Source organism: Rissa tridactyla, chromosome 5 (assembly GCF_028500815.1).
Source record: "Rissa tridactyla isolate bRisTri1 chromosome 5, bRisTri1.patW.cur.20221130, whole genome shotgun sequence".
NCBI classification, from domain to species: Eukaryota; Metazoa; Chordata; class Aves; order Charadriiformes; family Laridae; genus Rissa; species Rissa tridactyla.
Window position 1 is genome coordinate 58,068,848 of NC_071470.1, and position 27,836 is coordinate 58,096,683.

The 27,836-nt window shown below is 40.1% G+C and overlaps 1 protein-coding gene across 4 annotated transcripts in view; it reads left to right on the forward strand.

The window, feature by feature from the left end:
- The first annotated feature begins 6,105 nt into the window (after window positions 1-6,105).
- The window catches only part of EGF (epidermal growth factor), a 62,438-nt gene continuing 40,707 nt past the window's right edge, over window positions 6,106-27,836 (forward strand). For all 4 annotated transcript variants that reach the window (XM_054203930.1, XM_054203931.1, XM_054203932.1 and 1 more), the window contains exons 1-6: window positions 6,106-6,724; window positions 15,246-15,377; window positions 18,913-19,112; window positions 20,132-20,313; window positions 23,246-23,476; window positions 25,055-25,257. In XM_054203930.1, the coding sequence (XP_054059905.1) occupies window positions 6,598-6,724; window positions 15,246-15,377; window positions 18,913-19,112; window positions 20,132-20,313; window positions 23,246-23,476; window positions 25,055-25,257 (1,075 nt within the window). In that variant the 5' untranslated portion in view covers window positions 6,106-6,597. The remainder of the gene's footprint in view (window positions 6,725-15,245; window positions 15,378-18,912; window positions 19,113-20,131; window positions 20,314-23,245; window positions 23,477-25,054; window positions 25,258-27,836) is intronic.

The window sequence follows — 27,836 nt, forward strand, 5'->3', positions numbered from 1 at the left end:
GAGATTCCTGGAGTGCTGTCATGTTTTATAGGGCTCCAGAGGCAAAGAGGCTATTGCGAAGAACTGTTTCTCCCCTTTCTGAAATCACCACTGTAACTTGAGTCTGAACTGGAGCCTCCATATTCACACTTCCACCAGCAATACAGGGTCTGTCTGAAGCTTTGGAGTATGCAGAACCATTATCTAAAAGTTAAATATATTGTGGGCTATTGCTTGTACTTAGCACGCCTGCCTTTTTCTCCACTGCTCTTCTCTCCTTGTCCCTGTCTAGATGGAGAATTGACAGCTGTGGCCTCGAGAAGGGTGTGTTTGGTAGCTGCAGGATTTGGATGCCAAATTCTGGGATATCATTCTCACAGCGGCATTTGGGTCTGCAATAGGCTCTGGCATTGAGCTGCCTGCAGCTGTGAGGCTCTCGCTGAGGTGGTGTCGGGTCAAGCTGCCTCCTCCATGGCAGAACCCCTTGCTGATCACTTGCCACTTTGTGTACCAGCTACTTCCTGATATGGTATAAGAAATCCACATGCAGGACTCTTACGGCCACTGTGGGTAGGGTCTGACAAGCATACATGGTTTTACTTTAGATCTGTACCGTGCCTGTCAAATTATCTCACACATAAAATGCCATCACATCAAAAACTTGCACTTCCAGTGAAAGCTTACTTTCATCAGGCAAATTTGCCCATTTCTGGGCAAATTCTTCAGGACATTCTCAATGCTTCTGGACATATTTGCTTCTGGAGATCACTTGAATCTGTTCTATGAATTGTAGGGAAATGAACATTCCCAGCAGTTAGCACTGTATTTTATTACACCTGCTCTTAGTTGCCCATCAATGCACTGACGAATCCCTCTGGCACCAGCTGCGTGGCCATATACAGGAAAATGATAAATTTCCACCAAGAGAATGTGGCTTGCAGCGTGCTCAGGAAATCATCGCCTCCTTCAGAGCATTTGACTCTGGCAGCACTGGGAGCATCCTGCAGTCTGCTCGCAGGAGCTCGGTACCAGGCACTGACAACATTTCTGGTAATCCTAGTCTTTTGAGTTCATCTTTGAGTTTGCTGTGGAAAGCTGACTTTAACAATGCCTGTTTCTACTTCTACTCCTATTTATTGTCCATCTTGTTGGATTCTGTCTTTGTGATGGGATGCACAGATGTAAGCTTACGCAGGTGTGTGCTTGTGTAGGTATGCCAAATTGGTGTAATAGATCCACCAGGAGAAATGGGGTAAATCTGACAAAGTGAATTAGATTGGTAAATGCAGTGATTCTGTACCACAGACCCAACGAGGCAGCTGTAGAACAAAACCAGAAAGTGTTCTCTGGTGTTTATTTTCTAAAGAGCATCATGGTCACAAGAAGAATGAACCATCTGAAAATGTCTGTACTGCAAAGACGGAAGTTGACTGAAAAAGTAATTTTAATTCTTCATCTTCCCAGCCCAGAACTCATGGGATAAAAAGAGTAAAAGTAGCAATACATGTGATAATTGGACTCCAAATAACAACCTACGGACTGATATTTAAAATTCTGATCTCTTACTGGTATCAGTGGAAATGGCGAGTGCTCAGCAACTCTGAAAATCAGTGAAATCAGATTTCAGCTGGTGCCTTTGTTCTGAGAGATCTGTTAAAGTGGCCGTTTCAGGATGTGCACTAGAAATCATTTTGCTGTGGATGAAACACAGCTATCCCTGGACTGGAAACACAGCAAAAAAAACCTATGGGGAGGATACCTTTTTTTGACACTGATAGTGAAGTAACGCCATACCTGTTACTAAGACCCTTTCTTAAATGTTCTCATGTTGCAAGCTGCATAGACCTTTTTCATGGTAACAAACGACTTGCTTTATCTTCAGTTTTATCTCCACTTCAGAGAGCCAAATGACTGTTTCAACGTGCTATTTTAACTACTCCTTTATGTCTGCTAACATAGAGGCCTAATGTAGTCATCTAACATTGATAAATGTCATAAGTCAGTAATGTGCTATGTGGCTTCCCCAGAATGTTTCGCTCTTGTTGTGACTGTCTGGATATGAGGGAAAGCATATTTAACTTTCTTTCTGGATCCTTCTGTGGATTCCAGTGTGGTCTAGCTGACGAAATAAGTATTCACTGTACAGCAACTGGTGAAAGGTGCCTGTCAAAATGTTAAACATAAAACTGCTTAAAAAAGATAATATTGGTTATAATTAACAGTATGGTTTTAACATGGGTTTTTGTTGTCTTTTTCTTTTCCTTAAGATCAGATTGCAGTAGGAAAAAATGTAACCCTAGCAGAAAAGACATGGGACTCAAACTGCCAAAAAATATCCAGTGGGTATTTGTCATAATTGCTGCTGTGAAACAAATTGAGACAACTGGGAAGAGATTACCTACAATAGCACTTGTGTTTCATAAAGCTTTCATGATTTAAAGTCCTGCTCTTTTAATTAATTTAACTAACAAATTAAATTACAAGATCCTTCTAGCCAAATATCGTCTCCAAATTGTTGAAGAGAACAATGCGAAAAGTGACATGCTTGAGGACAAAACCAGAATGGCCGTCATACCTCGGGAGGAGATTTCAGGCATTCCTGACTTTGAGAGATCACTGGAATATGTCACTCTCTCACACTGTGCCTCCCCCTGCTCTGTCTGACAGGCAATTTAATATCGCATAATGTCCCTTTTGTCAGAATTATACATGATGCAGGCTCAACCTGCTGAAATGACGCCAGCAGTAGTGAATCAAGCACTGTCATGTCAGAGAAAGTATGGTGATCAGAGTCAGCCATCCCCACACTGACCCTGAGATCAGGCTTCCGTAAGTAGGTGGCTTACAAAAATGTTGTGTATTTTTCCTGAAGGCTATCGGAAATCCCCAGTATCATAATAAAAGTTGTTTGTGTCAATTAACTGCTGCTCTGGTGGCAATATCTTTTCTGACAGAATGACACATCCATGAGTGTGTTGACCTGGGGGCTGGCAGATTTCCTGAGGCCATCAGGGAGGATCTGGAAGCTCTTTTGTGGGATCCAAGTGTTCCTCACTCCTCTGTGCTGTTTGTACTAGAGATAGCCACTACACATTTCCTACTCTTTTTCAGTGAACTCTTGCATTTAATCACTAACCTGTGTTGGCAGTAATTGGGATTGTGATGACTATAAAATATGATTTGACCAGGTTAGAATAGGCCTAAGGCCAGAATGAAACTTCCAGAGGCTGACAAGAAAAGAAGTCAAAGCGCTGACAAGTTAGTGTAATGTGTAATAAGCAAGAATAAAAACCAATATACGATTTAAATAATGTGCTAATTAATACAATATAGATACTGAAAGCCTTGGAAAACTGAGGGAGGGTTCTGTACCCTTCACAGTTTAGAAACAGACAGAACATACTGTCCTCGAACTAGACAACTGCAGCTTGTTGCCAAGGTAGGGGAGAAGACCCCCTCCATTTGAATTGCTAGTTGGTCTTTACCAACTTTGCCAAAGAAAGCCTTCCAAAGCTAGCGGAGATAGCGAGAAGTCCAAAAGAAAGGAATAAAATCTTTATTTGTTGTTAGTTCATCAGTCTCTTGAGTCAGCAGGTCAAATTAAACTAAGTCAGTTCTTTGCATTTGATGTACTGGGACAGAATTTTAGGATCTTTTGGACTGATTCTGTGGTGAGCCCTACAAATGAGACTACTGTGCTATTTCAGTCTAATTTATCGTATGAATGCTAGACTAAAGTAAATTGCTGTACTGAATTCCTGTAGGTAAGCACAATAGTTTGCTTTCTGGAAACATACTTGAACAACTTCTTAAATGCTAAATGACTTTAGGTGTGAAGAAATTATGTATGCTGAACCACTTGGGGAAAAATGGTATGTTTGAAAAGTTTAGATGTGGTACAGACTGATGATTTCATAGTTTATTGAGAACTTTCTGGTTTGGTCTAAGGGGGCGTGATTGGTTCTGTCCACTTTCAAGTAACTTATTTACATCCTTAGGCCTAGATCATATCATATCATATTGTGGGTCTGGGGGTTAGTTCTGGTCTCAGCCATGTTTGATTTTTAAGGGTAAAAAAAAAAATAATCCCACCATTAAGGGATTTTTCTTCCTTTTTTTAAACCATTTTAAACCATGGTTTTTAAACCATTCCAGTACTTCTAGGATGGTAAAATTAATGACATTATTATCCACTCTTTACCTGGCTGCTTCCAGAAAAGATCATTGTGGTATTATTGGCATGTCAGACAGTTGTGTCTTCACTTTTACTTTAGAGAAAAAAGTGAAATTCTGGGACATGCCTTTGGCTGTGTTTTGAGTAAAGGCAAAACGAGGAAACGTAGCAGGGCTGAGGAGGGGAAGATTGAGGGAGATGTTTAGAAAAGACAATGTGTGTAAATGAGAGACTAAAATAACATGAGTAAGACAGAAATTGCTTCTGGGTTTTAATAGGAAAGGGAGAGCTTATTCGTTTTGCCTCCTTCAGTGAGTTTGTCTGAGTCTGCCCCGGAAGAGGTGAGAGCTGTGCTGGGACGGCCACCCTCACGGTCTAGCAAACACTCTGCTGGTGGTTGCTCACAAAGAAGTGACACATTCCTTTTGAGCTGTTTAGGTTGTGTGCTCCCAGCTTGAACACTGAAGAAATTTGTGTGAGGAGGAGACGGTGGCTGCAGAATTAGTAAAAGAGGTTCACGTGGGCAGGATCCTGTAATCCTAGATGGGATGGCATTATACTGCACTTTCACATTGGTTGCCCTTTTGTATTCCAGGGAACTATTTGGAGAAGCAAATGCTGTTTGGCATGAGTCTAGCCCTGCATAATTTACATTACTGTTATTGTATTTTAGAGCATGCAGAGTAGAGACTCTGTTCCGAACGGAGTATATGGAAATGTGGCTGCCACTTGCCAATCCGTATTTAATTAGTTATATTAGCTGTAGCAGTGAAGATTGAGCAAGCAGAATGTACCTACACACAGGCAGAAACATCAAGAAACAGTTGCTTTTAATGGAGAGTGGTCCAATTTTTAATCGGGTTTCATGCTTCTTATTTTCTGACAGTGGAAATCTGGACACTTATCGATTCAGACAAATATGGGGAGGAAAATTCCCAGAGACGGAACTTGTACAGCTGTAGGTAACCGTCTGATGCCGCTGCTGTATCCAGCTGCTCTATTAGTATTTATTCTAGCATAGCAGTGTAGAAATAAAAAAAATAAAAAAAAAAAAAAAAAGGAAAGAAAAAAGTGATGGAACCAGAATGCCTTACAGTAGTTAGCTCAACAAAGCCTGGCACAGTCAACCATTTAAATACCTGCTTAAATCTCAGCACATTCGAAATTCAGTAACTTACGTTTGTGCTCTAAAGCTTTGCTTGAGCGGGAAAAAGGAGATTTTTGTCAATACTGGAGGAATTATGAGCTTGACGTGCCTGGAATTTCTCTAGTTTATATACCTCAGCAAAACAGGCGTAAAAGAGCACTGCATCACAACAGTAGCCTCTTACAGCACGGATGTGTGCATATAAATGCCTGCAATGTGTGAGAGATGCAGATTCAGAACATGTTGCCTCGATCTCTGACAGCGGGTATTTTCCTGGAAGTGCAGAAGGGCCAAATTCAGACCTGAGAGAGATGGTTGCAGCTTCTTTGAAACCAGAATTACAAACACATACCCTAGATCTGAACTTGACCTTAAATCAATTTGTATTTCCAGTTGAAATATTTAGAGATACCGGCAGGATTTTTTTTTTCCCTTTTTGCATGACATGTTTTGATGGCAAAGTTTGTTTCTGTGGTAAAATACATGACAATATTAAAATGAATGCATCTAATCATGATTGAGCAGGCATGGTATAAACCTGCCTACAGTCTCTGAGAAATAAAACTTAGCTGGCATGCTGCAGGTACTTCTCAAGCAGGAGGGGCTGCTTTTCTAAATAGACTGTATTTATTATGGGTGGCTGGGTATCTGCATTCTGGCTCAGTTCCCTGTAGTAAGGAACTGACCACGTTACTATTTGCAAACACAGGGTTCACTCAAGTGGTACTAAAAGGAGAAGAGGTGGGGCAAGCAGCGCTTTAAAAAGAAAAGAGGAGTCTGTCCAAGTTTGTATGTAAAAAGCAACTGCGTTTTGCAGAAGGACAGTACCTGGAAATCTTGCTCCCTGTACTCCACTGAGACTGTGGTGAACAGTTTTCCAAATTCACTGCTTTTGAGATTTAAACAGCAGCTTTGCTTCTTACAAGGAAATTCACAGTGATCCTTGCGAGCATTGCTTTTAAGCTGTGTTAAATTTGTAGCAAGAGTGTCAGGCATTTCATACTTGGCTTCCAAAAAAGAAAAAAAAAAAGAAACGAAAGAGAGAGAGAGAAAAAACCCGACGTGTGTGGAGAAGAAATCTCCCAGGAATTTCTTCAAGGTTGTAGTCAGACACAGTAAGGGCTAAAGTGACAAGAAGAGCAAGGCAAAGATAAAACTTGGTGTTGTGATAAGATGTCTGAATGTAAAGTCGGAGATTGCAGAAACCTTTTGGGATTACACATGCTCATCTTGTCCTGGATATGACTGAATACAAGCTAGTTTTTCTCTAGTGACAGTTCAAAAAACCCTCAAGATTATGTTTCTCTTCCTTGTTGCTTTTTTGCCAGTGGTTTTTAAAATTGGTTTTGTCAGCCTCTCGGCTCTGCAGCACTGGAACTGTCCTAATGGATACAGATTAAAGACTGAAAACTCCGCTTGTATAGGTAAGTTGCTGACCATTCACAGATAAAAAAACCTGCATTTGTAGTCTCTTAATTGAGCTTCATAATTTTCAAAGAGCTTTTTTACAGATTGCTTGTGTGTTGTACTGGCAGAATTGATAAATCAACTTCTCGATATCTTCTCATAATGAACAGAACTAATTTTATTTAGTTTGTTTTTCAGAGATCAGTCACTTGTCTTTCAGTTTAACTATTAGAAAGCAGGATAAACTTTTATATGATCATTAGGAGATCTGAACTCTTCCTTAGTTACCAAAATTCCTTGTCATGGCTTTAATGTCTCCATATTTTTAGTACATGTGCACACACATATTCTTGCTTCTGGATATGTAAAATTTGTGTATCGGTGCATTTTTGTATTTCTATATGCATATAGAAGGAGTATTTTAATGATTATGTATTAGTATATACTTACAAGTGGGCTAGACAACTTTAAAAACTACTCTATGTTTATTGGGGCGTGTAGATTTGTGGTGCTTATATTTAATAAGATGTCTCATAAAATACATGAATCGCAGGTGCATTTGATACTGTACTACTAAAGTCTGTGTGAAATGTATGGCATTACTGTTAGTATAATCACCTCTAGTGATTTGGAACGTGTAAAATGAAGGTTACTACTTTTTACAAAATGTAAGACAAAGAATGACAGAACCCTTATCCCTACCCTGCTGCCTTGAAGTCCAATTTTTTTTTAAGAAAGCCAGAGCCAATGAAGTTGCGGGCTTTGCAGTGAGATGAGGAAATGCTCTGTAAGGATTCAAGCAAACAAACCTAATATTTGGAGTTAATGCTTTTGCCTTAGATTGCTTGTGCTTCAGAGGCTCTGACTCAGTTCTTGACATGATTCCAGTGATTTAATAACAGGTGCCTCCTCTGTGCATTCTGCCAAGAAATACCATCTTGTAAGCAGAAAATAGAAGTATGCATGTTAAGGGCTTTCGTATTGAGAGGGGAGGAGCTAGGCGTTTTCTGTGTACCAATGATTAACCTGACCCAAGACTGACTCAGAACCTGACCTGAGAGCCAAACACACGTAGGGTGCTCACACACTGATGCTTGAATTCAAATGAGAAGCATACTTCTGAAACGAATATCCATACTGCCACCTCTTACTGTGCTTGTGTTCACATTGCGGAGCACTCTCAAAGTGCACAAACTGGATTCCCTTTAGCCCAAGCTAAACCAGAAGGTGTCCCTGTAGGAGAGCATCTATCCTCTCCACTGTTGATGGCCATCTGGTCCATTGGACCAAACTAGACCTGGTTCTCCATAACCTCAACCCGAAATATATGCAGTGTGTATATCATATCCTCAGCAACTGTTGCACTTTACATAGCCTCTCCTATAGGTTTAGCAAATACACACTATTTGCTAGTATGTACGTAGCTTCCACCAGCCAGTTAGGAGGTATATTTAATGTGACTTCTACATTACTGGATTGCCCAGTTAAGAGCTCACCTATAATAGGAGAATACTACTGACATGAAGGGAATTGCTTGGCTATTGTTTAATGAGTCAAAATGCACTTTAAATATTGACATTCAAAAAGCTGAAAAGATGTATTTTTTATTTCAGTTAACATATTTGTTAATGTTAACATAATTACATAATGTTAACATCTTGATGTACATTGTTCTTCCATCAATGGAGACATAACTTGCCCTGCATTATGTCTTTTCTGTTAAAATTAGACACGTTCAGCTGCTGTATGAATGAGGGGACTCTAAGTAAAGCACCAAAACAGAATAGCCTGTAGCTTAGCAAACTCTCCAAGAAATAGTAATAGAAGTCTTCATTTGTGTAAGAGCTAATGTTACTATGACATACTCTGAGCAATTCGGTATAACATAGAATAAATGAAAAATGAGATGTGCTAGGGTATCTTTTTAATTGGAGACCACTAGATTATGGGGGATTAAGAAAAGGTGAAATTTTGACATGAAATGTAAGACTGAAGGATGCTTTGGTGGAATGGATTTCCCCTGTTCTTTCCTCTGTGTGTTGGATACAGAGTGTTCTGACCAGAAGACCGGATGTATGATATTCTAGTTCATTAATTACATCAGATGGAGGGTGCAGTGGCAGCAAGTGGTAGGAAGCTGGAGACAGGCTTTGAAGGTAATAGTGGGGATAAAAGGGGTGAGTGGGAGACGTGACTCATACCACTGAACTGTGAACAATGACAGCAAGCCGAACTGTGGCTTGGCGGCCATTCTTGGTGAGCTGTAATAAATATACCAATTGTAAAATATTCTTTATCGCCTGTGACTGTGGTGGCATCCTGCCAGCCATAAGGACTACCCTGAATTGAGAAGGTGTCTGCTCTCTGTTAGCAAACTGTTACGAGCGGCGCTTACTGGAAAGTGTGTAGGCTTTTGTAGATTTGTTTTCCATGCTGCCGCTACAGATGAAAGTCTGAGTCGTGCTCTTCTTACATTGCTAAATAGCTCACGTCTTAATTAGTTCCTTTTATTTCCAGGGATATTCAAAGATCAAAGACCTTCTCATCCTGTGTAAGGATAGTGAAATCTAACCCTAAATATCTCACATAATTTTATATAGTTACTTCAAGAGAGATTATTTGAATCCTGACTTGGTATGCCGAGAGGGGAGAAGGCTTTCAGAGGGGCTGTGTGTCCCACAACAGCAAGGTTTATAAGAGAGAAAGTATGGGAGAACAGGTCATGGTCAGAACAAAACTAGTCTGGTGAAGGAACACATTGATTTATTGGCAAGTTATGGTAGAAATGGAAGCATTTCTTCAATTTTTGACATTGCCATTGCCATCGTGATTTAATAATTTATGTTAAGCAGATGTCAGGACTGAGGACTCAATTACCTTTAAATAACTCATCTTTCTTACACCCCGGTGAAAACATAGAACCTTCTGTCTGTAAAGAAAAATGGTCTGGGCTACACAGGAGTTACTATTCCTACAAGGGAAAAACATGTGCGAAGTTGGTCCTGGGAGAGCTTTGATTTCCAACATATTCAACCATGTAAGCCTACATGGTATGCCAGGGGATGGGCCTTATGCCTCTTGGAATTGGTTGCCTGTGCCCTCCTGAAGTACTGCTTTAACGACACCATTTTTTATTCTCTCATGGTGCATAGATGCTTTCCCCACTTAAGACCAAAAAGTGTCCGACATGGCACTCTCTATCTGAAGAATCCCCTAGAGCAGCCCCTTGCATTGTCAGTTTTAGACTAGATACTAGGGCCTGTTAGTGTTGGGCTACCCTAGGTAAATATATTTTGTGCTGGATGCTGGAGATGTACTTTGGCTTAAGGGCTGACTGAATACTCTGTAAGTATTAAAAGTGAAGGAAGATAGTTATTTAAAAAAACTCCAACAATATTGTAAAAAAGTTTTTGAAGAAGGCAAAACACAGCCCACATTAATGAAGTTTCATCTAATTGTAGGTTTTTAAATTCTGCACATCTCTACTAACTTCTGATATTAACTGGTCAGACCTTGTCACTTCTTCAGGGCTAACATGCTGCTTATTCCTACAGAGCTACACCTTGCAATTGAAGGTGGTAGCTGCAGCGATCTAGGTCAGCTCTTTTGGTCAGATTCTTCTTTCTGTGTCTCAAGCTTTCCTCCATACTTTCATAGACTCATAGAATCATAGAATGGTTTAGGTTGGAAGGGACGTTAAAGATCATCTAGTTCCAACCCCGCTGCCATGGGCAGGGACACCTCCCACTAGACCAGGCTGCTCAAAGCCCCATCCAGCCTGGCCTTGAACACTTCCAGGGATGGGGCATCCACAACTTCTCTGCGAAAATGGGGAACTGTGTTGTCTTCCCCTGTCATGACATAGGGGTAAAGCTGCTGAGACCCACTGTATCCCTCTGTGTTTCAGAAGAGCTGCAGTGGACGCATACTTGTCTGCTTATTTTCAGTAGCTGTCTTCCAGCTAGCTCACTTCATACTATACTGCCTTGGGGAAAGATGCTTGAAAATGTTGTTACCAAATAGTACTTACTTTTGAACACAGGTCTGAACCCACAGACCAGTTCACGAGAAAATTCCCATTGAATTATCTGGCAATTGGATCCAGCCGAATGTGGACAATACTATCTTTAGCTGTAAAAACTTGGATCAAAATAGGAAGGAGGCAAATATGTTACAAGAAATTACAAAAATGGTGTCACACATCACATGAAGCTTAATCCTGAAGAGGGCTAAGGGGGAGACTCCAGCACCAATGACTAATACTGCAAGACTCATCATTGTTTTGCTTGGTGGGAAATAGCAGATAATTTTGTGTTGTGTTTTAAACAAAACTGACTACACTGTAGTATCTGAACGTGAAATTTCATGTTCAACCTTGTTGAGAAGATTATGGTGGTGGCTAAATTCATCTCCAGTCCAACTCCACAGGAACCAAATTTGACTGAGGTTATTTGAGTGTGTGTATCTGCACATGTATATTTTATGTATATAATGTATGTATTTGGGGCCATAACAAAATGCAAGTTCTGGCTCACAGTGGTTTCTCTGTATCCCTGCCAGGCATACTAATGCTTCACCTTCTGCAATCAGAGCATTTCTCAGGACTCTCAATAAAGTAGCATATTTGTATGCAAAGTCATTGAGAGCTGCCAACATCATGATGACATGATTCATCGTTTTTGCTGATTCTCAAGGCATTTTCTGCATAAAGAAGCCTTTGAGAACTGACCAGAACCTCATTCTTCCTTTCAGGGCTGGCTGTCAGGCCACTGCAGACAGCTTTTGTGTTCACTAAGCGGATTTCTTTCACAGGGTAAAGTTCCCACTGGGGGAAGCGGTTGCCAGGAGACGTAAAACAGCTACAGCAGGATGCAACTCTGTGCTTTACTTTGGCACTAAGAGTGCAGGTGAAGGCACTGCTAGTTACACCTGATGGATGGTTTTATGATTGAGTTCTCCTAAACCTTTAGAAACAGCCTTTTTTAAAATCTTTTTTGATTGGTTGGGTTGTTTGTTTTTTTTTGGTGCTTTAAGCAAAGAAGAGAGCATGTTAAGTATAGGACCCTCTTCCATTGTTGGTGCTATAAAAGCTGAATGTTCACAGCGCTGCGGCGTGTTTTCCAATACCGCTGTGTCTGTTGGTGCTTCCTGTTTACCGCTGGAAGGGGCGTTCCTCCGGTGGCCCAGCCGCCTGTCTCCGCTGCACCCCTCGTCTTTTATTGGGTGGTTATTCTTCCACTATAGCCTTTCTTCAGCTGGGGCAGTTGCTTGCTTTTCAGTGTGTGTGGGATTATGCTTTATTATGTGAACCTTGGTGGTGATGCAAATGGGCAGATTGATAACCCTGAAATCCTCTCTTCAAGTACAATTGCTGGGGAGGCAGTGTAAATTCTTGTAGGCTGATCAATCAGCGCGCTCTTTCTTGGAGAGTCAGTTTTGTACACTCATATAAAGCTGGAAAATCCATCCTGTAAATAACAGGTCATTGCCCAGGTGCCTTGGTACATAGCTCAGTAACCTGTGCTTGGTTAAAACGTGTCTTCCCGGACTGATCTTGATTTGAGAATATCCACTGATATTTTTCACATCTCCACAGTTTTTTTGTTGGTAGCTAGTTCCGTTAGTGAATCATACTTCCCATTAAAATGTGAATTTAATGTCTAAATTTGATTTCACTGGCTTCAGTTCTCAGCCATCAGTCCTCGTTAAACCTTTCCTTCAAAAGATTATAGTGTCCTTTAGCAAATCTGGTACTTTTTCTTTGGTACTTATACACTGTGATCAGTCCTTCTCCCAAGCTTCTTTCTGATAATCTGAGCAGACTGAACTCTTTGTGTCTCACGGAAAGGCACTTTTCCTTATTCTGAAATCAGGCTTTTTATCCTTGTTGTATACACTTGCAAATTTTTCAGGATTCTTTAACAACCTATATCTGAGAAATACAAACAGCATGCCAATATAGTCTGACCACTGCCATATACTGAAGTAAAATAATTTCTCCACTGTGATTCATTTCTCCAGTGTTGATGTGTTGTGATTTGAATTTTCTTGCCCAGTAACATGCTAAGAGGTCAGCTTTCTGTTCAGTATGAACACAAATCCTTTTCAGAGTAAGCAGTCTTCCAGAAACAATCTATAGGTCGGGCCTCTCTCTCTTATTTAAGGTGCTCTTTATTGTGACCGAATAATAGTTCTTTCATCAGTGTTTCACATTGCCTCGTCAAATGACTTCTGTCTTTAGCAATCTTACATCTACACAGTTGCCTTTATTACCCATAATTGTGATTTCCTTAGAGAAATAACATCAGATTTATTTAACAAGCCACTATTGTCATAAAAGTATATCGATGAACACGAACTACGTTACAGCTTTTATCAACAGAGTCTTGCACCTGATTTTGTTCTGGTGGCCAGATCAGATTAACTGTCTGGCTCAGTCAGCCAGTTACTCCACTTGAAAACCAGTGCCTCCGGGAGAGGTACAAACAGTGTTCATGCCTGCAGGCTCCTTCCCATCTCTGCTAACACTGACAGCAGCTGAGACAGTGGGCTGAGGTCACCAAAGCCCTCCTGTATACCTTATCAAAGAGCCCTTTAGTTTTAATGACAGCCAGGCAATGTTAGCTAGGAGTAGCTAGTTTTAAACTGTCAACCTGGAGCTCCTGTTTCTGCAGCCCGTTAAGAAACTTCTAAGCCAGTCAAACCTGTCTCGAGGGGATTTGGAGGAGTTACTCCTTTAATGCTGTGGAGAATGGCATGTACATCCCTAGTACGTGTGGGAAAATATGCTCCTGAAAGCTGATTGTTTGAAGAAGATTGTGGGTGAGAATTAGAGTGCTTTATGGAATTAAGTTGCTGAAAATGCCTCTGCTTTACTTTCATAATCTGTTCAACAGAAATCAGTTGCGTGTGCTGTGATTATGTTTCATACATTGGAGGAACATAACATTGTGGGAAAACTCTGAAAACAATATGGAAACATTCCCTAGTCTGTACAGATGTGTTAGATGGCTGAAAAGCACCGACATTCTTTTTGAACAACTGTGATACCTGACACAAAAGAAACCCCTAACCACTCTGCTGCACGTAGTTTTTTTAAAGCAGTTGGAGGAGACAGTTTCCCAGACCCATGAGATATCAGAGATCCGGTCGCTTCGCTCTCCTTAGGTTACTGACAGAGAAAGTTTCTTTCAAAGTGCTGGCGTGAGTTGGTTAAATTGCAGTTCCTTGTAGTTATCATCAGGTGCCATTTCTGACCTTCTTGGAACTAGAGGAGTCCTCACCTAGCACTCACAGACCTCCTGAAGCACTGTGATAATTTGCACTTGATTCAAATGATCATCTAAGGTAAGTTATCCAAGGAGAAGCTCTTCTTCCATTGCCCTAAATTCTTCATCAGGAACACAGAAAAAAAAATTGTCATGAGCTATACTTGGAATATACATATATGTAGTTTTGGTTATGAATCAATGTCCTTTAGTGACCTAATCAAATGTGTCTCATCAAAATAATTTGTGTTGATTCCTTTTTTTCCTGCGTGTTCAAAGTCAGATGAAAAAACACAGAACAAAAGCCACTGATGTCAAATAGATCTTGGGCAGGGAAAAGATGCTCCTTAGAGCAACCCTCACAGTGGTCATACAAGAAATATACCAGGATCTGGTACTGCCAGATGTCGAGAACCTCAGGAAGTTACTATCAGATGCATTTGTTTTCAGTAGGAACTGAAATTTATCTAAATTTTCTGGGATATCCATGGGACATCATCCATGGTACTGCCAAAGGGATTAATTTCTTTCCCCCTTAGTGTAAAATATGCTCTTCAGCAGTAAACTGTTTTTGAAAAATAAAGTCCTTCATTTAGACATAATAGTTACTGCCTCAAACCCTGATAAAACACCATAAATACATCAAATATCTTGTAATTCTTAAAGGCTCTAACCTCACCTACCAATTAAAAGCCAAGTTTCTAATTAATTTGCTTGTTGCATTGGTTTGGGATTGTTGGTGTCAGAATACAGTGGGTATTTTAGTGTTTTGTATGTATTTTTGAGAGTGGACTCAAACCAAAATGAGCTCAATGTGGAACTCAGTGCTGTGGCAGTCTGTTTGCTGCTTTGTTGTTTTGCAAAGTTTGTTAATTTGTTGGCAAAATTATTACTGTGGAAGCAGCTGCAGGCAGCATTTGCATAGCAAATAACAATGCAAATCACAGAAATGGAGTACGAGACAAGTCTGTTCCGTGTGTTTGGGCAATCAGAGACCAGAATGTCCAGACGCTAGGGAGAATGGTTATTTCCCTGGATGGTCTTCTAAAAAATAAATAAATCACTGTGCATATGGCAATGGACAAAATAATAATTCTGAAACCAATGCATGAAGCAATACAGCCATCCTCCTCTCCTTTTTTGATGATGGGATATTAAATTTTGTGACCAATTTATCATTAGATAACTATGTCAAGGGTATTCTTTCTCTTTGGTCTTTGCTGCTTTTGCTAGCTGAATTTTCCTGATCTATTCAAAAAACATGTTTCAGATATTGATGAATGCCTTGAAGGTGGTTTGGGAACCTGTGGCCAAACCTGTACCAATGTTCCAGGGTCCTACATCTGCTCCTGTTTGCCTGGCTACACTTTGGATATTGACAAACGGTCTTGCTATGTGAACGGTAAGGTCATTTTCTTTTTCAATGACTAAAAAAGAGCTTTAGAGATTTAGTTAGCATTGTTTTTCAAAGTGAAACATGCCCATCTGGTCCCTACTGCGACTGGGGTGCTCTGGTTCGCTGATGTTAAAACTGCCTCTTCTACTGTGTGGGTAAGTGGCAAGGCCAAAAGTGGATGCCACAGAAGAGTGATGGTGAAGAATGGAAAGTATGGCGGTGGGAAAATGAATGAACATATGACAACAAACAAATAAAACTAAACAATGACTTCCTGTTTAGTAGATATACTCTCTGTGTGCTTGGAACTGCAAACTCTCTTATCTCATCCTTACTACTTCCAGAAAAACAAGGCAGTACACAAGATTTTGCTACCTTTGCCTCTTTCATTGTGTTGGCGTTGATGTGTTTCTGTTGTGTTTAGGTTTTAGGGACAGTTTTTAGGGACAGAAATTATAAGTAGGGAGCCCTTATTTTTGGTTTGGCCCATTGGCAGTTTCTTAATAAACATGAATGCTACTGAGAGTTCTTTCTCTCCCTTGCACTGTCCTGAGTGTATAAATTGATTTTTAAATCCGTAAGATGCATTTAAATTTTAAAAGTTTTTAGCCCTTCTAATTAATAGGAAAATATTCACAGTTATGACCTTTGAATAGCCTTCATTTTGTCCTCAACTGATGCTACCCAGGGAAAAAAATCTAGTTAGATTTTATTGATTGGTTTAACCCTATATTTCATCTAGAGTATGAGGTGTGAGTGCTCTGAAGTTCACCTCTCACCTCTCCACTTTGGTTTCCTGAATGTCTGGTTCTGGTTCCTGTCTGGGATATGCTGCAGCTCCCTTCTGATCCAGGAGCGTAGGTTTTCTTTTTCTGACTAAAGTTTGCCTCGGAATCTTGCTAATGCAGAGATTGGATGTGACAAGGCATGTTGCTGACCTAAGAAGTAGGACATGTACTTGAGTCCCTTTGCATGTAGCCTTTCGGACCATGAGCATAACCAGAAGTATTCTGTGTAGCTTCCAAACTGGCACCAAGACAATTACTTCAGTCAGCTCCTAGAATCATCCTTGACAGCAGCATATGACTCAACAAAGACCCAAGCTGAATTTTTTTTTGTAGTCCTGCTGAAACATCTCTAGCCCCTTTAATAGAGTTTTAAATTCTTTTTTTAATCAAATGTTTTGTAAACTCATAGCTTCTGAACCGAAGAGAAGTGAAAAGAAACATTTTACCTCACAGTGACTTATGTGCACAGGTATCTTTCCCAGAACAGTCCTGCCTTAATACTGGAGGACTTCAGCTATTTTTAACATTATTACTAACATTTATAGCACCAGCAGAAAGTGAGTGATGGCTCAGGAGCTACTGTGATGGATAAGGAACTCTTATGCTAGGTACAAATCTTTCAGTAGGGGGTGTACCAAGTGAAATACTCTCATGTTTTAAAGACAGGGAGCTCTTTGATGCAGGTGTTATTTACCTGTTTATTAAACCCCTGATTAAATTAAGTCCCAAATCTGAGGTGCCTCTGCAATCAAAGTTAGATTTGTTCGGTCCTTCAGTCCCTATTCCATTTAAAGCCCTCATTCACAGGTGCCTGATAGGAAATTCAGAGAGTGGAAAGGACAAAACCAAAGCTCTTGGTCAACTAAATGGCAAAAATGCAGGCAGTACAGCTGTCAAATTCCTGAGGTAAACAAACCTTGCTACACTTCACCGTTCATTTACCATTTACGTAAAGCAAGTCTTCACAGTTTAAATATTCTCACATGGGGTTGCTCAGTGCAAATAGCAGCAGAAAAAGGGAGTTACTAGAATCCTAGAAGCAGCTGTTGTAACTGGGTGATAACGTAAAAACTTGAGATACAAACCAGTCTGTTATTATAGAAACAGAGTACTGATCATCTTCCTTCGGAAGAGAAGAAAATTACACCTTGTGTGCTAGTCACATCTTTCTGTTTAGCTTGCTCTTTACTTGGAGAAATCAAAACTGGTCTCATTCTTCTACTGTGAAAGGGGTTGAATCAATCAATCTTGCAACCATGATGAAGGTGGAACATCCGATTAAAATTTGTAGAAGTGATGTCTGTTGAGTTTAAAGCCTCAGGTTTCATGCTAACAGTAAAGGTGTTTAGTTAAAAGGTTGCAAAACTGGTCAATAAAATCAGTTTAATTTTCAAAAGTTTATGTGCAAGAAAAATGGTGATAGTCCGTCTTTGATGACATCCATCCCTGATAAATGGAGAGTTGCTCTGCATTGCAGGAAGATCAGTTACACAAGTGATTAGACAGGCTTGAAAGCTGTCATTCTGCTGGATCTATATCAATAATTGCATTTCCAAGTCACTTGGTTAGAGCATTACTTGTTTGCCATGATCTGTTGTTTCAGGCAACCATGTTATAAATTCCCCTCATTACCCCCACAATGAGCTTTCTTCTTTGAATGTTGTTTTACTGGTAAATTAAAGACTAGGCTGTATACCCCAGAATTTTTATTTAATTTTATTTTACTTTAATTAGAAAAAAAAATCTTTTTAAAAGGCAGGCTAAAATATGACTAGTTACATAAAAACTAATTTCTTCTGCTACACACTTGATAGACATCCGTAATATCAAAATTGCTTAAATGAAAACCATTGTGGTCTGGAAATGCAGTTAGGGTTCCTTGGGCAATCTTAACTTGTGGTGATACCCTAAAAATAACAGAGAGGACTTGGTAAAACTGGGTTAGTGTAATCTGCAGCCCCAGCCACTACGTCCTGTTAATTGTACTTCCATACTTATCACAGTGTCATGGTTTTAAGGTTGCATGAAGGCTATTTGGATCATCCTAGTTGCTTATCACTTTCAGCCTTAATTGGATTTCTAGAGTTTGGGGCATAATTGAAACGTCTATCATTTTAACATATTTTATGTTTGGTCACTGATAGGCTCTTACCCTTCACTCATTATGAATACAGGTTTTGTTTTGGAAGGAGTTGTTGCTCTTGAGCTGAAGGAGTTTTAAGTACAGGTCTTTTGGGTTCCTTCAGCCATCTGCATCACAAGAAACCTCCGCAGTCTCTAGCTTCTTCCTTTGCCCTGCCTTGGTATCTTCACTTTCCCTGTTTGGATAGTTAAAGTGAGACTCCAGACCACCTCTCTGGGATAAATTCTTGCTATAGCGCAATGGCTGGAAGTGGTCTTCACCTTGGAGACACATCCATGGCATAATTCTTCCAGCCTCTGCTGACATGCATGCAATGGTTCTTCTGAACTCTGACTAGGATGTAGGATTTGGGATTAGTGGTAACAGCCACTGCAATCTCAGTTTCATGACTCAGATTTTTTTACCTAATTTTCAGCATTAAATGTGAAAGGACTATTGCATTTATATCTTATTGGTTCTCTGTGATATGACTGGAAAGTTATTAAAATATAAGAGAGGTGGTTAGATCCTGAACTTTCTCTTTGGCTAGTATGATACTGATGAGAACTTAATGCAACAAAAGTGCAATGCTTATCTATTAATTGGTCTCTTTGTTTGCTCTCCACACTAGACCCTGCACCATTCCTACTTTTTAGCCATGGAAATGCCATCTTTAGAATTGACACTGAAGGGACCAATCATGAAATATTGGTGGCTGATGCCGGTCAGTCAACACTTATGGATTTTCATTATACAGAAGAGAAAGTGTATTGGGTAGACTCTGAGAGGCGACTACTTCAAAGAATTCACCTGAATGGCACAAAACGAGAGGTAAAGTAATCAGTTCTCTGGCATTCTCCAAATTAATGGGCATAAAACCCTCTGTGGAAAACACCTGCTCATTAGGTACAATTCAGCTGTTACTTATACTTGATAGCACTTCAAAGTTATTAAGTAGGTTTTGCTGTCATAATAGTTATTGTCCTGAATGTAGGCTGTTATATTGGCATTCACAGTACATTTAGTATTTTCTGTAGATCAAGTGAAGGGGAGTTAAAACTGAATGAGAGGAAATTCAGACAAAGTAAAGCTTTGAAGACAACAATGTTTCTATCAGTTTTAAATTAATCCCTGGCATTATGGGAGTTTGTCTTCCAGATTACTGTAACTCAAACTGGCACAGATAGTATGAGAAGAATGTGCTTGAATTCCTACTCACTTTTTCGCAAACCTTTTATTGGTTTCTATGGTTGCATAAATGCTTCTTTTAGCACTTCATCCTTTGTTCAGAGAAAGCTGTGCAGTTCATTGCATCTGGCTGATTAAGAAGGGCAGACAGGCTGTTGTGGCCAAACTTTAATGCTGTGAGAGCCTTCTTTTGTTTGAGAGAGATTGCCAGTGTTCCTGTACTCACGTGGAGTCTTCACTGATGTGTTTTACGCTGATTTTTAAGGATCAGGGTCCAGCAACAGTGCATTAAGAAGACTTCCATCTGTAAAAGTACAGGTTGGGGTGCTTCATAGCGTGCCAAATGCAAGAAGTTGTAGCTAAAAGATTAGTCCAGTGTATTTCTTGTGAGATTAGTCCAATGTATTTCTTGTGAAGAACAGTTTCCCCTTTTGCGGGGTGTCACTCAATTCAGAAGGGGTATGTGTAAGTACAAAGACCAAATGAAAGTGATTAAAGAACAAGAAAGAGAATTATCTACAGGTCTGAGAAAAAATGAAGCAAGCAAAGGAATGAAATAGGAAGCTTCAGTCTGGCACTCTATTCCCTATATTGAAAGTCAAGTTTAGGATAATCATTAGGATGCTTCTTCTTGTCAGCTTTTTTTTTTTTTTTTTTTACAGAGACTATGTTACATAGACAAAGGCATTTCAGGATTTGCTATTGACTGGATAAATCAAGACATTCTCTGGGCCAACAGACAGAAAGCGACCATAGAAACGACAGACATGAATGGGAAGAAACGCCGAGTTCTTCTAAGAGATGTTGGTCGTCCCACAAGGATTACCATTGATGCTGAGCAAAGGTAATTTTAACTAGGTTAGTAATTTCATTGAAATAGACTCAAAATATGCAAAGTAGTCTGATTGTGATTTATAGGTTGCTGGGTTAGTCTGTGCACAGTGTATTATCTATAGTCCAATACCTCCTTGAACTTTGACAAAAGAGGATAAAAGATTAATAGGCATATAAGAGATAAATAGAGAAGCGCGTGAGAAAAGCCCACCGAAGTCTAATGCAGAATCTATACTTCTTGGTCATCAGGGAAAATTTTGCTAGTGAAGAGAACTGAGAGGAAAGAGCATTGCTGGTCCTTTCTCAAAGACAGCAACTTTTCAGGGCAGCAAGGGGAATGATGACTGCAAATGCTGGGAGTCCATTGTGCTCCAAACATGGCACACTTAGAATATAAATTGGTACGTTTTCTGAAAAAAAGGCCTAAACTTACAGTTTTGCTCCTGTTTCGCTTGTCTCTCTGTCAATTGCTCTGAATATTGGTTCTGAATCTACTGTTGCTACTTTGTGTCACCAGTAATTTGGTCTTTATAAAGGCACTTTCAGCTTCAAGCCATTTACACTGAGAACCAGGCTCACATAAGAGATTTGGCCTCCCCAAGAGTTATCAATATGAATTGTCACAGTGGTCTCTCCATGCTAATTTCTCTTTACACATAAACCTCTTCCATTAAACTTACAAAAATAAAAGCTTGAGGAGGCTTTGAAACGCTTCTGTTTCATGCAGCAAAAGCATGTTTTTGTTGCTACTTTTGATTTGTAGTAAAGCTGCTCAGGCCTGTGTGATAGTATTTTAATATTAAGGCTTATATGTTCTTTCCTACTACGTTTAAACATAAACCAATCTTCTGATGTTAGTAGCATTCCTAGTATTCTTTGGAGTCTTGTCATTTGGGTATGATTTAAAGGCCTGAACGTTGGCCAACATTTTTTTTTTTTTCTGATTTGCTTTTGAATGTAGTATTTACCAATCTTGCAAATACTCACAAGTCCTCAAATTGTCAGATGCCATCGAAACACATGATTCAAATGGCATTCTAAGGATATATTTGCTGAACTTATGCAAAAGTTTGGGGAAACTCAACTGCATATATTCACGTAGGTGTGATTCACCATGCATGAAAGCTGTACTCATGCTTACAGGGAGGCCAGATATAAACTGTAAAGAAAGTAGACTCCAAGAAGTCTAGCATAATTTTTATGCCCTAAGGAAATTTGGTTGTATGAAAACTCTGAGGACTTTTTTTTTAATGTGAAGTGAATTCAAACCCCCAGTATGTTTACATGCACAGGCATAAATATGAACTAAATCTGATGCAAACAATGTCTTCCTTCAAAAGCATGCAACTCTTAAGTAATGAAGGTCAATGTGATACCCTAATAATAGAGTTTTTCTCAAAAGATGTGTCTGAGTATTAGCGGTAATAGGATTATTTTAGTAGTGCTAATAAAACTATTGCTGTAAGATTGACTTAATTTTATAGTGGTGTTTAGAAATGCTGAAAAATAAGGATTAAGACTAAAGCAAAATAGAGGGCCAATATAGTAAAGGCTGGCAATTACTCAAGCCAGTTTCTAGTCTTCATTCTTCTCTGTCTTCCTGTTTGTTCATATCATATCCTCTCCCTACACTAATTTGCAAAAGTTGTGCATAGAGACCATAACCATCTTTGTTTCTTAATTTCCTTGCCTGTAAAAATTGTGATAGAAATGCAAGCAGGTATTAATAAAGTGTTTAAAAATGGCAGTATAAAATTGGGCTGTCCTTTTGGAAAAGTTTTCACCTATACATTAATAACATATAATAACTGTAGTCTATGTAAAGTGAGGAAAAGCTGTGAGGCAGGGGCTGATTCTTCCTACTGGTTTAGTGTAGTCCCTTGCCAGTGGCATCTAATCCCTTCCAAGGCCTTTGACAAATGATTAACACAAACATAGTAAAGCTGTCTTCATGCTACATTGTTTTGTACATATAAATTCTGTAGTTTTGTGAAGACAATGCAAAATGATGATGCTTCTCGGAATTTTTGTGCATAAGAAACCCAAGCAAAGAATCTAAACCCAAACATTAAAAATTAAAATATACACGAATGAGGGATAACTTGCTATTTTGGAAGAACTGTTAACCTTAGTCATGTTGGTAAATCTGGGTTTTGATCCACAAATAACTTGACATATAAGTAGCTTCAGTGCATAACTGGCTTGAGTACTGGAGCTGTGTTTTGACTGTGTCTTAATTTAATAACAACATAGTCTGGCTGCTATAACCAGCAGGAAGGTAGAAAGAAATCAGAACACTATTAGAAATGGTATTTTTAAGTTAAGTGCTTAAGTTAAGTGATGTGTTCAGCTAGGGTTTCTGGAGATAGATTCCTCCCCAAGGGCAGAGGGCAATGCGTATCTGCCTCAAAAATGTGCCTTTCCCCAAGTTTGCAGGAGTTGCCTGTAGATTTGAGACATTACTCCAGTTTCCTTCTCTGACTGCATGGCTGAACAAAGCAGAGGCAGACAATAGTGCTTCATGGTTAAGCTGGGCTGATTCCTGCTTGACCTACATGAAAGAGATTTCTAGTATCTCATTGCTTCCTGAACATAGTCATACAGTCTCTGATAGAAACATATTTATTAAAACAAGAAAACAACTGTAATAAAACTTTAGTGGTAATATTGCTTCTGTTAAACAGACAATGCTTTGTTGTCATTTCCATTCTTAACAGAGCTCTGTTAAGGGGAGGTGTATGTGGGGTTTTCCTGAAATTGATGAGTATGTATTAAGGAAGTCCCTTGCTTTATTATTAGTTTTGTTTCTCAAAGCAGTATGGTAAGACTGCAAAATTCTGTATACAAGAGCAACTAAACAAGGAGTGTGTAGCAGTGATGTAATCTTGCAAATGTGGGGTTTGAGGGTTTTCTTTTTCAAAACGTGCCTCTCTCGCTTGCAGGCTATTATTTTGGTCTTCAGACGGTACAATTTCCAGCGTACACCGAGTGTCCCTCAGTGGAAGTGATGTGAGAAATGTTTTAAGAACCACAGAAAAAATAAAGGCCATCTCACTAGATTTGGTGGACACAAGGCTCTACTGGATCCAACATGACCACGGGAAAGAGATTTCCCATATTGGATCGTGTGACTATGATGGCAGAGCTGTTCATTTGCTCAAAAATTCTGTCCGGTGAGTTTTCCTGAGCTTGTCAGAAGTAAAACACTCATTTCCTGGGGATTGCTCATTCTGCCTTTTATTTTGTCAGTTTGTAACACAATAAGGATTATAAAGTGTAGTGCAAATGGCCTGTAACTGTAAATCTACTACTACTGATAGGAAAATGGAAAAAAGTCACTGTTGTAAGGATAATACTGCCACTCAGTACTCTCCATCTTCCAAGCTTTTAGCAAATGATAACTACTTAATCCTTAGAAATCCTCTCTGAGTGTTTATTAGTGGCCTTTTTCTGCAGATAGAGAAGCCAAAAGCAAAGAGATTAAATGATTTGTCCAAGGTCACAGTGGGTGAGCTCAGGTGTCTGAGCTGTGCTCAAGAGACAGAACTAGATCAGGTCTTTGCTATCCTCCTCTAAGCCTGTTGTCCTCCTTAGCTGCTGGGCGGGGAGGCTCAGATAACCCCCTGTGCTCGAGCTCCCCAGCAAGCATCAGCAGATGTGGTGAAAACTGCCTGCTCCCCGGTGCCGGGGCTGAGCATGGCTGAGGGGTCTGTTAGACCCATCTGCTTTTTGATACCTTTAATATTTGGCATTCACGCTTTGCAGTGGTACAGATGCTCCATGGTGGGCATGTTTTCACTGAGGTGCTCAGGAAAAGGTTACCCTATATCACTGCAGAGTCTGTCAGTAGGCCTGGGTCAGCGTATGCGTTTAATAGGGATTGCCAACTGCAAAACGAGAAAAATACAGGGTTTTGCTGGCCTGCTGATTTACATATGCAGCACACCATTTGCATATGATCAACACAAAGCTGGTTTCTCCCTACATGGCCAGCTGTCACACTGGATTTTTCCTTACCCTTTTCCCCTTTCTCCCTCGAGTTGGCTGGTGTTCACTAGGCCATCAACAGGCCCTTTGAGCCTGGATGGTATGGATTCTCCGTTTTTCACCTGTAATATATATTGGAAAGTGGAGGCCAAAAATCCCTCTTTCAGTATTTTTTCTGCTTTCCCTCTAATTTAAAACTGGGCCCTTCTGTGGTTCCTGCTGGCTGCTATAACCAACCAGCGAATGGAAACTAAATTCCTGTGATAGGAGAAGCAGCAAGATGGATTTTAGGAACGCCCTACTCCTAACCCTCTATCTCCACCCTGATTTCGTGGGACAGTGAGAAGTGTCAAAGCAGGAACTGGAAATTGGGAAATGGGGGAACTTATCTGGCCTACATCCTGTCAACAAAGCAAGTGACTGTTTTGGTTGCTGGGTTCACCAGAAGCAGGGTGTTACTTAGGCTTTCTCTGTCAATTGAGTCGGTCCTGAACAACAGCTTGTATAACCTGTGAGAAATGCCTGTTACCTGCTTTGCATCTATTTCTTGCAAATCTGCAGGATTCTGGGTGCTGGAGTATTTGGGAATGTCTCTGGCATCTCATCTGATCCTCATAAATGTAAGATAATATAAGATGCATATAAGAATACAAAGAAAGGTTATTTACAGTGAACTTGACTGAACTAGATGCTCAGAAAATGTATGAGCGAGTAAATATATAGGGATCAGGTAATGCGACACTGTGTTTTCTTCTCTGTTGTAGACATCAATTGCTTGGTATGTCCCTCTTTGCTGAGCACCTGTACTATTCAGAGTTGAAATCTGGTATGATATGGAGAGCCAACAAGTATACTGGAAAAGTTGTGGTCACAATTAGCCTGAAGCCATCGTTTTTTCCACCAGTGGAGATAAAGGTGGTGCATCCATTTAAACAGCCAGGTGCGAGAACAGATTCTCACGATTTGGGTAAGTAAACTGTAATGATATAGTTGTATGCGTGACAATGATGGTGTTATACACTCTGAATTTTCACAGTAATAATTTTCTTTGGCAAAATTCCAGGCCTTGCTGAAGTCAAGGAAAAAGTTTCCTTTAACTTCAGTGATCCACAGTTCCACTTGGTGTGTGTAACTCCAGCTGGAGTATCAGGCTGGAAGTGCTGAGCATGAACTGCTCATTTCATTAATCTGAATACACATGCAGATAAATGTGATTTTTCTCCTTCTTTTCCCCTTATTTACACAAAGATGTTTTTATAGCATCTAAACAGCTCTGATTATTATGGCACTAAAGGATTTTAAGTGCATAGTATGTTCTACAAGTGATAGTGTGGATATCGCAGCTTTGCTATGAAATGGCTGGATAAGAATCAGCCTGTTTTAGACAGACTTGAAGTTACCACAATAACTATGAAATAAGAGCCTTGGGTCTCTTTGATATCAATTGCAGCCTACAGTATGAGGTGGTCATGTCACTACCTTTCACTGTGGATCAGAAAATGAAGGTAGTTGACTATGGATAGCTCACCCTCCTTGAGGATTCCTGCTGAGGCAGTAGGAAGTGAGGGGTATCCAGGGGAAATAATGTCTTGTTGTCTGGAAAGCAGACATCGGATATTCTTGCTTTAATGGATCAGCTTTTGTCGCCAGTCTTGCTTGGATACGAACAACTGACCAAACAGCATAGAGGCATTTGTGTGTTGAGCAATGGTTGCAGAACTCCCAAGGGAAGATGGCCAGGAGTTTCCAGAGGTATAGATGATATAAAGACATGAGGAGAAAGTAGTGTTTGTTAGTATGAGTAAAAATGAAACTGTAAATTGGTGACTGGTGACAGCGAACGTGGCTTCCTAAGGGCAAATCATGCCTGACAAATTTGGTGGCCTTCTACGATGGCATTATGGTGTTGGTGGATAAGAGAAGAGCAACTGATATCATCTACCTGGACTTGTGCAAAGCATTTGACACTGTGCTGCATCACATCCTTGTGTCTAAATTGGAGAGACATGGATTTGATGGAGGGATCACTTGATGGATAAGGAATTGGCTGGATGGTCACACTCAGAGTTGTGGCCAATGGCTTAATGTCCAAGTGGTGATCAGTGATGAGCGGCGTTTCTCAGGGGTCAGTACTGGGACTGGTGCTGTTTAACATCTTTGTTGGCAGCATGGACAGTGGGACTGAGTGCACCCTCAGCAAGTTTGCTCATGACACCAAGCTGTGTGGAGTGGTTGACATGCTGGAGGGAAGGGATGCCATCCAGAGGGACCTGAACAGGCTTGAGAGCCTGTGCAAACCTCATGAAGTTCAACCAGGCCAAATGGCAATACCTGTTCTGTGCTTCCTTTGAGGAAAACAGTCATCCTGGCAGATGGAAGCATTTTTTTCAACTGACATGTTTGGTGCTCTCACACAGAGTAACTGGGAAGGATACGTTTGTGGTGCAGACGTTGGCACATCCACACATCTCAGGGTTATTAACACAGATTTGGAAGGTCTCATGAGGCCTCTTTGATTGTCTGTCACCATGTCTGCACACGCATGAAAATGGAGAGGAAGAAACCAAGAAAGGTAGTTCGTAGACAGTGGTCTCTTGAACCTCAAGGGCAATTGGTTGTGTTACATATGTCCTCTCCGTGAGACTGTGTAGCATAATTTCAATGACTATGGGCACTTAGCTTTTATTCTTCTCTCAGAAGATTAACTCCACTTCTTCCACCAGAACGTGCTGCTTTCTGGTGTTTCTCTTTTCACCGGAAAGAGGGTTTCCCCACCTTTATTAATAAACAAACTACCAGTGTTTTTAAACGCCTTGCAGTATATACCCTTGTATTTCCAACATGCTTAGTAAATTTTTGTATGACAGTAAGTGATGTCAGCAGTAGACCTTTTTTTTTATTCCAAATACTTTCATGTAAAAATGTCTGGGAAATGATGGAGTAGAAAGAAGCCTAACAGGCTGAATCCACATGAACCTTTTGGACTTTGCATGTACATTGCTTGGCTTATCCAGTGCAAGAGCTGGGTTGAAAGGAGGACTAATGAGCCTGGAGTACAAATGAGATTTATAGCTGATCTTACAACAGAGAAACCTGGAGATAAAAGCATATCTAGACTAACTGGATGCTCTGCACAAGCTAAGAAAATGTATCTTGCAATGTAGTGTCAGCTGTGAATTATCAGGCCTTCTTTAAAGCAGATAGCAAGCGAGTTCCTTCAGATGAAAAGGGAACTGGCAAGAAGTGCTCAACTGACATGATTTGATTTTTTTACTGGAATTTGGATTATTTACTTTACTAGTTAAATTCCTCATGTCCCCTCTTCCCATTCTCTTTCATAAGACTTTCCTGGGTTGGTCAGGGACAATAAGTACAGAGAAGAACGTTAATTCAGCTACAGGTTTGCTACAACCCCACACAAGTTTAGTACAGCAGTATCTGGAAGATGGCCTCTAATTTACCTCAGCTCTCTTTGACAGCTAATCCTAGATTTTATGACAGTATGTGTATTTATAATGCCTGCTGGAATGTTCTTCATGCTTTTAT